Consider the following 10000-nt stretch of genomic DNA (forward strand, 5'->3'; position numbering starts at 1 on the left):
CTGTATGGTGTTATTTCCTTTTAAACGTCCTGAGCAAGTGCGTACGGAGGTAATGGTACGGTCTAACATTCCTGACCAATAATACTGAGCTTCAGCTAAACACACAGCGTATGTCCAAATTGTTCTTACCAAATGGTACAATCTAGAGAACTAACTAAAGGAATTTGTGGAATGTTGGATCACCTGAACTAGATTAACTAAAATTCTTAACAGGCTGTGTGTGTGTGTGTGTGTGTGTGTGTTGTAGGTATGTAAACGGTAAGACTTACATGGAGGACGTAGCTAACGCACTGGAAGAGGCAAAAGAGGAGATCTTTATCACCGACTGGTGGTGAGTGTCTGTCTCTGTCTCTCTGTCTGTCTGTTTCTCTCTCTCTGTCTATCTGCCTCTCTTTCCATCTTTACGTCTGCCTGCCTCTCTCTCTGTCCATCTGTCTTTCTCTCTGTCTGTCTGTATCTAGAAAACACACTGTATTCACTGTTTACGTCACATAAAGACATTCATCACTGCACTGAGGGTGTAGTGAGGACTGTAGTGAGGACTGTGACGTGAAGTGACGTGTCGTGTCGTGTCGTGACGGTGACCCATGCTCGGAATTTGTGCTCTGCATTTAACCCATTCAAGTACACACACAGTAGTGAACACACACACACACACACACAGTAGTGAACACACACACACACAGTAGTGAACACACACACACACAGTAGTGAACACACACCCGGAGCAGTGTGCAGTGCCGGGGAGCAGTTGGGGGTTTGGTGCCTTGCTGAAGGGTCTCACCTCAGTGGTGGTATTGAGGGTGGGAGAGAGCGCTGGTCAGTCACTCCCCCACCTACAATCCCTGCCGGTTACAAGGCCGACTCTCTAACTGTTAGGCCACGACTGCCCCCCGTTAGACCACGACTGCCCCCCGTTAGACCACGACTGCCCCCCCCCCGTTAGACCACGACTGCCCCCCGTTAGGCCATGACTGCCCCCCCCCCCCCCCCCCCCCCCCGTTAAGCCACGACTGCCCCCCCCCCCGTTAGACCACGACTGCCCCCCCCGTTAGACCTCGACTGCCCCCCCCCCGTTAGACCACGACTGCCCCCCCGTTAGGCCACGACTGCCCCCCCGTTAGGCCACGACTGCCCCCCGTTAGGCCACGACTGCCCTCCGTGAAGACAATAGTGAGGACATTAATGAGGACTGTAGTGAGATATTAATGAGGACATTAGTGAGGACAGTAGTGAGGATTGTAGTGAGGACAGTAGTGAGGATTGTAGTGAGGACTGTATTGAGGACATTAGTGAGGATTGTAGTGAGGACTGTATTGAGGACATTAGTGAGGATTGTAGTGAGGACATTAATGAGGACAGTAGTGAAGGTTGGACAGCAGAGCCGGTTCAGTTACTCAATAGAGTTCATTTTACATTTGAGTGCTATAAATATTCATCTTTAAATACTCGAGCACGCTGAGGGTTAAGGCAGTGTGTATGTGTGTGTGTGTATATGTGTATATGCGTGCATGTGTGTGTATGTGAGTGTGTGTGTGTGTATATGCATCTGTGTGTATGTGTGTGTGTATATGCGTGCATGTGTGTGTATGTGAGTGTGTGTGTGTGTATATGCGTCTGTGTGTATGTGTGTGTGTATATGCGTGCGTGTGTGTGTGTGTGTGTGTGTGTGTGTGTGTGTGTGTGTGTGTAATCTGATACCTAACAGTACTTTTCAGTGTTAATCTTTGCCACACTGTGAGAACTCTGGCCCTGAGGTAAAGTTCCTGGTTTTGACCCTTGACCTCTTGAATCCGGTTTCATCTACAGACACGTTATAGAGAGTTAGATAAGAGACGGAGAATTCAGTTCACTTCTGTTCAATTCTATTTACTTTTATTCAATTCGGTTCAATATCTGTTTCTACTGCACTTTTAACAAGTCAACATTGCACACACACACATACAGTGTGAGATAGATACATTCTCTATCTCTCTGTGTGTCTCTACCTGTCTGTCTCTCTGCATCTCTATCTCTCTGTGTCTCTATCTGTCTGTCTCTCTGCATCTCTATCTCTCTGTGTGTCTCTACCTGTCTGTCTCTCTGCATCTCTATCTCTCTGTGTGTCTCTACCTGTCTGTCTCTCTGCATCTCTATCTCTCTGTGTGTCTCTACCTGTCTGTCTCTCTGCATCTCTATCTCTCTGTGTCTCTACCTGTCTGTCTCCCTGCATCTCTATCTCTCTGTGTCTCTACCTGTCTGTCTCCCTGCATCTCTATCTCTCTGTGTGTCTCTACCTGTCTGTCTCCCTGCATCTCTATCTCTCTGTGTGTCTCTACCTGTCTGTCTCTCTGCATCTCTATCTCTCTGTGTGTCTCTACCTGTCTGTCTCTCTGCATCTCTATCTCTCTGTGTCTCTACCTGTCTGTCTCCCTGCATCTCTATCTCTCTGTGTCTCTACCTGTCTGTCTCTCTGCATCTCTATCTCTCTGTGTCTCTACCTGTCTGTCTCCCTGCATCTCTATCTCTCTGTGTGTCTCTACCTGTCTGTCTCCCTGCATCTCTATCTCTCTGTGTCTCTACCTGTCTGTCTCTCTGCATCTCTATCTCTCTGTGTCTCTACCTGTCTGTCTCCCTGCATCTCTATCTCTCTGTGTCTCTACCTGTCTGTCTCCCTGCATCTCTATCTCTCTGTGTCTCTACCTGTCTGTCTCTCTGCATCTCTATCTCTCTGTGTGTCTCTACCTGTCTGTCTCTCTGCATCTCTATCTCTCTGTGTGTCTCTACCTGTCTGTCTCCCTGCATCTCTATCTCTCTGTGTGTCTCTACCTGTCTGTCTCTCTGCATCTCTATCTCTCTGTGTGTCTCTACCTGTCTGTCTCTCTGCATCTCTATCTCTCTGTGTGTCTCTACCTGTCTGTCTCTCTGCATCTCTATCTCTCTGTGTCTCTACCTGTCTGTCTCCCTGCATCTCTATCTCTCTGTGTCTCTACCTGTCTGTCTCCCTGCATCTCTATCTCTCTGTGTCTCTACCTGTCTGTCTCTCTGCATCTCTATCTCTCTGTGTGTCTCTACCTGTCTGTCTCTCTGCATCTCTATCTCTCTGTGTGTCTCTACCTGTCTGTCTCTCTGCATCTCTATCTCTCTGTGTGTCTCTACCTGTCTGTCTCTCTGCATCTCTATCTCTCTGTGTGTCTCTACCTGTCTGTCTCTCTGCATCTCTATCTCTCTGTGTGTCTCTACCTGTCTGTCTCTCTGCATCTCTATCTCTCTGTGTGTCTCTACCTGTCTGTCTCCCTGCATCTCTATCTCTCTGTGTGTCTCTACCTGTCTGTCTCTCTGCATCTCTATCTCTCTGTGTGTCTCTACCTGTCTGTCTCTCTGCATCTCTATCTCTCTGTGTGTCTCTACCTGTCTGTCTCTCTGCATCTCTATCTCTCTGTGTGTCTCTACCTGTCTGTCTGCCTCTATCTGTCTGTCTCTCTGCATCTCTATCTCTCTGTGTGTCTCTACCTGTCTGTCTCTCTGCATCTCTATCTCTCTGTGTGTCTCTACCTGTCTGTCTCTATCTGTCTGTCTGTCTGTCTTCCTCTTTGTTAATTTGTCTCTCTTTGTTTATTTACCTGTCTGTGGCTCTGTTTACTTACCCGTCTGTCTGCCTGACTGTCTTGTCCCTGTTTATTCACCTGTCTGCCTTTCTGCCTGTCTGTCTACCCAGCTATATTTATCCAACTGTCTGTCTGTCTGTCTGTCTCAGTATATTTACCTGTCTGCCTTTCTGCCTCTCTATAAAACCTGTCTGTATATTTACCCATCAGTCTGTCTCTCTCTATGTCTGTCTCTCTGCCTGTATGTCTGTCTCTCTGTTCTTTAGCCTGTTTGCCTGTCTGTCTTCCTGTCTTTCTCTATTTATTTACCCAGCTGTCTGTCTGTCTTTGTCTGTCCCTGTTTATTTACCTGTCTCTCTCTGTATAGTTACTTGTCTGTCTGTCTATCTGTCTGTCTGTTTCCTTATCTGTCTATCTGTCTATCTGTTTCCTTATCTGTCTATCTGTCTATCTGTCTATCTGTTTCCTTATCTGTCTATCTGTTTCTGTTTTCTTATCTGTCTATCTGTTTCTGTTTTCTTATCTGTCTATCTGTTTCTGTTTCCTTATCTGTCTATCTGTCTATCTGTTTCTGTTGTAACAGTACAAAACTCCACTCCTCACTCCACACTAGTTCACTTGTAGGTTCACATGTAGGTGTCAGTGTTTAGAGAAAGTGTGTGTTCACAATTCAGTGGTTTTAATGCAGCTGGTGAACATCACATTACTGACTGTAGTGTGTGTGTGTGTGTGTGTGTGTGTATGGGTGCAGGCTGAGTCCAGAGATCTTCCTGAAGAGGCCGGTGGTGGAGGGGAACCGCTGGAGGCTCGACTGCATCCTCAAGCGCAAAGCGGTGTGTGTGTGTGTGTGTGTGTGTGTGTGTTTTATGGCCTTTACACTTTCAAACATTCTTTACATGCTTGACATACCACACTGCTTTTAATGATGAATGTGAAAACAACAGAGACTAAGGCTGTGTGTGTGTGTGTGTGTGTGTGTGTGTTTGTGTGTGTGTGTGTGTGTGTGTTTATAGCAACAAGGTGTGCGTATATTTGTGATGTTGTATAAAGAAGTTGAACTCGCTCTCGGCATCAACAGTGAATACAGCAAGAGAACGCTGAATCACCTTCACTCCAACATCAAGGTGTGTGTGTGTGTGTGTGTGTGTGTGTGTGTGAGAGAGAGAGAGAGAGAGAGAGAGAGAGAGAGACACACACAATGCTGTGTAGGCTATACTTTACACCTCACAAACAGAAGGATGGGCAGAGAGGAGGACAGACAGACAGGCAGAGAGAGAGACAAGCAGAGAGGCAGAGAGAGAGACAGACAGATGGACAGATAAACAGAGAGACAGACGAGCAGAGAGGCAGACAGACAGATGGACAGATAAACAGAGAGACAGACAGGCAGAGAGGCAAGCCGGCAGGAAGAGAGATGGATGGATAGACAGATGGGCAGATAGATATGCAGACAGGCAGACAGACAGATAAACAGAGAGAGAGACAGGCAGAGAGACAGATAAACAGAGAGACAGACAGGCAGAGAGGCAGGCAGGCAGACAGACAGATAAACAGAGAGACAGACAGGCAGAGAGGCAGGCAGGCAGGCAGACAGACAGATAAACAGAGAGACAGACAGGAAGAGAGGCAGGCAGGCAGACAGACAGATAAACAGAGAGACAGACAGGAAGAGAGGCAGGCAGGCAGACAGACAGATAAACAGAGAGACAGACAGGAAGAGAGGCAGGCAGGCAGACAGACAGATAAACAGAGAGACAGACAGGAAGAGAGACAGGCAGGCAGACAGACAGATAAACAGAGAGACAGACAGGAAGAGAGGCAAGCCGGCAGGAAGAGAGATGGATGGATAGACAGATGGACAGATAGATATGCAGACAGTCAGACGTAGAGATGGAAAGACAGACAGACGGTCAGACAGACAGATGCATTTACAGAGAGTTTTTTAGTTAATTTGTAGTTTTCAGTCTGTACAGGACATTTAACAGTAGACATTCTCACAAGGTGTGTGTGTGTGTGTGTGTGTGTGTGTGTGCGCGCATGTGTGTGTGTGTGTGTGTATGTGTGCGCGCGTGTGTGTATGTGTGTGTTATAGGTGATGAGGCATCCTGACCACGTTTCCTCCTCTGTATATCTTTGGGCTCATCATGAGAAACTTGTCGTGATCGACCAATCAGTGGCCTTCGTCGGGGGAATCGATTTAGCGTACGGTCGGTGGGACGACCGCGAACACCGACTCACTGACGTTGGGAGTGTGACTCGCTCCACAGCTCAGGATCAGGTCTCACACACACACACACACACACACACACACACACACACACACACAGAGTTGGCCTGAGTACTAAAACGCAGTGATGATATAACAACCACATCGTGATAAATCCATTCACAGTACAGTTTGTTAGATATAACAAAATCTATTCATATTTATTTATTTGTTTGTTTATTTATTTGTTTATTTATTTGTTTATTCATTTATTTACAACAGTTACTAATTATATTTTATGTTTTTTTAGTTATAAACTTCACGTTTTTTAACAGTTGCAAATATTTTTAATTTTTTCTAATAACAGTTACAAACTTAAAATTTATTTATTTTTTTTTTAAGATAACAAAACTAAACTTTATTTTACTATTTTTAAATAACAGTTACAAACTCTTTTTGTTTATTAATTTTTTAATAATCATTTCAAACTAACTAAAAATGAGTTTGGTTTTAGTTTTTTTTAATTATTATTATTTTTACAAACACTTACAAACTCTGTTTATTTTTTTTCACTAACAGTTAAAAACAAATTCATATTTTAGTATTTTTAAATAACAGCTGCAAACTCTTTTTAACAGTTTTAACAGTTAAACTCTTTTTAAAGTTTTTTCTGTATTTCGGTGATTAGATGTTAAAGTTGTGTACTCTCCTGAATGTGAACGGAGAGCTGATGTAATTAAATAATAAAGTCTCGGCTCGGTTTTGCTGGCAGTTTGGTAGAAGCTGCTAATCTGGAATTTATGCTAGTTGCTAGTTAAGCCTTTACTGGTTGCTAAGTGATTTGTTATAAATGAGGGATTAAAGCTAATCGGGTATGTTTTGCTAAAAATAACTAGTTACTAATTAGAAATAATGCTTTTATATGAATTTTTGAATCTGTTATTAAAGCTAATTTGAGGCTGTTAGCATTCTGTAGCATTAGTCACTGTGTAGTAAATGTAAAAGTAAAAGTAAAAATGAAATAAATGTAAATTGATTTTGTTCTTGGCAGGTGGACGGTTTGGCGCTTTCAGTGTCTAAAGGACTTTCCTCCATTAACGGCTCCCGATCGCTCGATTTAGCCGAACTTCCCAAGCTGAAAGGCGTCGGACGAACGAGGAAATCCCGCTTCAGCCTGTACAGACACCTTCACAAACACGGCCTGACACACACCAACAGCGTCAGCAGCATGGACAGCGAAGAGAGTGAGTGTGTGTTTAGCCGAGTTACGCATCAGCACGCCGCGACAGTAACGCTAACGACGCTGTTAGCTAGCTAGTTTCAATATTTACATTTTTCTAATAGCAGTCTCACCCTTTTTTAAATATTGTCTACTTTTAGCTAACAGTGTTTTGAAGTACAAAATGAAATTAGTTATTAATATGAACGTAAGTCACGTTAATGCTACGTTCACGCAACCAATCGACGGCCAGATGTTCGTTTTCTACGTACGTGTGCAACACACAGCTGTGATTTCAGCAACAAGCAACATTTAAATTGAGGTTTTTCTCAACTGTATGCAAATTAGATATGATGCTGTAAAAAAGCGTCAAATCCAAACGATTCCTCGGACCGATTTTACGGAGCGTGCGGTCCGACGTTTCTTCACTTCCTGCCTGTGATCGGTTCCTGTTTACTGTTTACTGTTCTGTCGTATACGACTCTCATTAAACGTGTACAGAGACGTTAGGAAGAAATATAAAGCTGGGAAGGAAGTAGCAGAGATCGCCGGTGTGTCGAATCTAATCTAATCTGAGAGTAAAGCCAGTATAAAGCCGAGTGTGTGAATCACGCAGCTGATGTATACAGTACTGTGCAAAAGTCTTGGCACCCTATTTTTTTTAGTACAAACTTTGTTATAGATGTTTATTTTCTGGCTTCTACATTATTGATTCAGTACAAAAACATTTTAGATTCCAAACATTAGTTTTCCAGCACAAAATGAAACGTTCCAGAAAAATGTTTGTTTGTCAGTAAAGAAAGCAGCAGATTCCATAAGAGACACTTTTCAGATAAAAACATAATGAAGGCTGCTGGGTTTCGCTGCAGAAATAAGAAGCGAGTCGACAGTCAAAGTCTCCAGAAGAACTGTGGCTGCTTCTGCAAGATGCTCAGTAACACTTCCAGCTCATTTCCTTAGAAAACTGCACACACTGCACCTCAGATACTGCTTTATTTATTTAAAGTGAAGGATCGTCACATTAAATACTGACTTTGTTTCATTTATTACTGTTTACTGCTCTTTATAGTATTTTTTCAAAATGTAGAAACATTTAATTTCGTTATTTTTGAAGGCGTCTTTGCTCTACAGCATTTCTTTGCACGTGAATAAGACTTTTGCACAGAACTGTATATATATGTATGTAATAAACATTTATTGTCAACAACAACAAGAAAAAAAACCACACGCTGGACCGGCCACGCCCACAAGACAGCATAAACTTAATGTTTTTCTTTTTTATAGTATCAGCAATTTTTCTGGAAATTCCCTCCCATCTCAAGTCCAGATTCACGTGTGCGTGTGTGTGCGTGTGTGTGCGTGTGTGCGTGCGTGTGCGTGCGTGTGCGTGCGTGTGCGTGCATGTGTGTGTGTGTACAGGAGGCTCTACGCGCAGCCTGCAGACGGGTGTAGGTGAGCTGATGGGAAACACTCGGTTCTGGCACGGGAAAGATTACTGCAACTTCGTCTATAAAGACTGGGTTCAGCTGGAGAAACCCTTCGACGGTGAGACGCCGCTGTAAAGACACGACTCGATCAAAGTCCTGTCCAGAAACACGGAAATAAACACCGAGCAGAGTCGTTTATTCTGAACAACATCCACAGCACTAGCAAGGAGCGGAAAGAGATGGAGGGATAATGGAAAGGAAAGAAAGAAAGAAAGAAAGAAAGAACAAAGAAGAAGTAGAAAGAAAGAAAATTCATACAGTAAATAAGAAAAAAGAATGAAGGTGAGGAAAAGGGAAGTTGAAAGAAAGTAAGAACAAAAAAGTGAAAAACGGAAAGAGTAAGAGAAAGAAAGAAAGAAAGAAAGATGAAAAACAAAGGAGAAAGAAGAAACAAAGCGAAAGAAAGAAAGAAACACAAAGTTAGACAAAGAAAAAAAGAAATAAACAAAGCAAGAAAAAAGTAGACGTGAAAACTAAGAAAAGAAAGAAAAACAGAAAGGAAGAAAAAAGAACAGAGAACGGAAGACAGAAAGTTTGTGACATCATCAGTGGCTGTTGTGTACGTGGTTAATGTTGCGTTGTTTATTCGGTTGCCATGGTTTCCGTGTGTGCAGATTTCATCGACCGCTACACGACTCCCAGAATGCCCTGGCACGACATCGCCTCGGTGGTTCACGGGAAAGCGGCGAGAGACGTCGCACGCCATTTTATACAGCGCTGGAACTTTACCAAGGTCTCACACACACACACACACACACACACACACACACACAGTTGTTTATTTGTTTGTTTATTTATTTGTTTTTCTGTCTCTCTGTGTCTCAGATAGTGAAGCCGAAGTACCGCTCGCTCTCGTACCCCTTTCTGTTGCCCAAATCTCACAGCACGGCTAACGACCTGAACTACCAGGTGCCCCACTGCGTCAACACCAAAGTCCAGGTGAGTCGCTAATTTATCATCTTATCATTTTTATTTTAAACTTTAATTAAAAATAAAAAGTTTTTTTCTGTTAATTTCTGCAGAGACAAACTTCAGATTTTTTCCCTTAATATGATATATCTTTTTAACATTTTAATATTAAATCAATAAAGTAATAACATCCAAAATATTACTGAAAAGTCTAAAGAACCTCTTGTCCTTAAAATATAAATATGCATGAATATGCTAATTTGGACACGCCCCCTTGCCCTGAACAGCCTAACATCACTAACATTAACCGGTTTACTAAACTACACTAGTGAAGAAGTTACGCATAAATGTGACCTATTTACTCTTATTACTTCCTGTTTTGATTAAGTCAAGTGTTGTGATGTCACTGTGATGTCACTAGGATCAGGGGGCGGGGCTTATTTGATGGTCAAGCTGTTGAATTACATCATTGTGCTCGGCTATATGACATACTCGCACTTGTAAATAAACTGAGCTCGCTGAGTAATGAAGTAATGAAACGCGTCACACACACACACACACACACTCACACACACACACACGAGTGACTCAT

The 10000-nt window shown here is 43.1% G+C and overlaps 1 protein-coding gene across 2 annotated transcripts in view; it reads left to right on the top strand.

Moving 5' to 3' along the window:
* pld1a (phospholipase D1a) overlaps nt 1-10000 on the top strand; it is a 43587-nt gene that overhangs the window by 20058 nt on the left and 13529 nt on the right. For both annotated transcript variants that reach the window (XM_053239803.1, XM_053239802.1), the window contains 8 exons: nt 248-331; nt 4339-4420; nt 4601-4711; nt 5680-5865; nt 6845-7037; nt 8432-8557; nt 9114-9232; nt 9325-9438. In XM_053239803.1, coding sequence (XP_053095778.1) covers nt 248-331; nt 4339-4420; nt 4601-4711; nt 5680-5865; nt 6845-7037; nt 8432-8557; nt 9114-9232; nt 9325-9438 — 1015 coding nt within the window. The remainder of the gene's footprint in view (nt 1-247; nt 332-4338; nt 4421-4600; nt 4712-5679; nt 5866-6844; nt 7038-8431; nt 8558-9113; nt 9233-9324; nt 9439-10000) is intronic.

The sequence above is a fragment of the Pangasianodon hypophthalmus genome, chromosome 14, assembly GCF_027358585.1.
Source record: "Pangasianodon hypophthalmus isolate fPanHyp1 chromosome 14, fPanHyp1.pri, whole genome shotgun sequence".
Classification (NCBI taxonomy): domain Eukaryota; kingdom Metazoa; phylum Chordata; class Actinopteri; order Siluriformes; family Pangasiidae; genus Pangasianodon; species Pangasianodon hypophthalmus.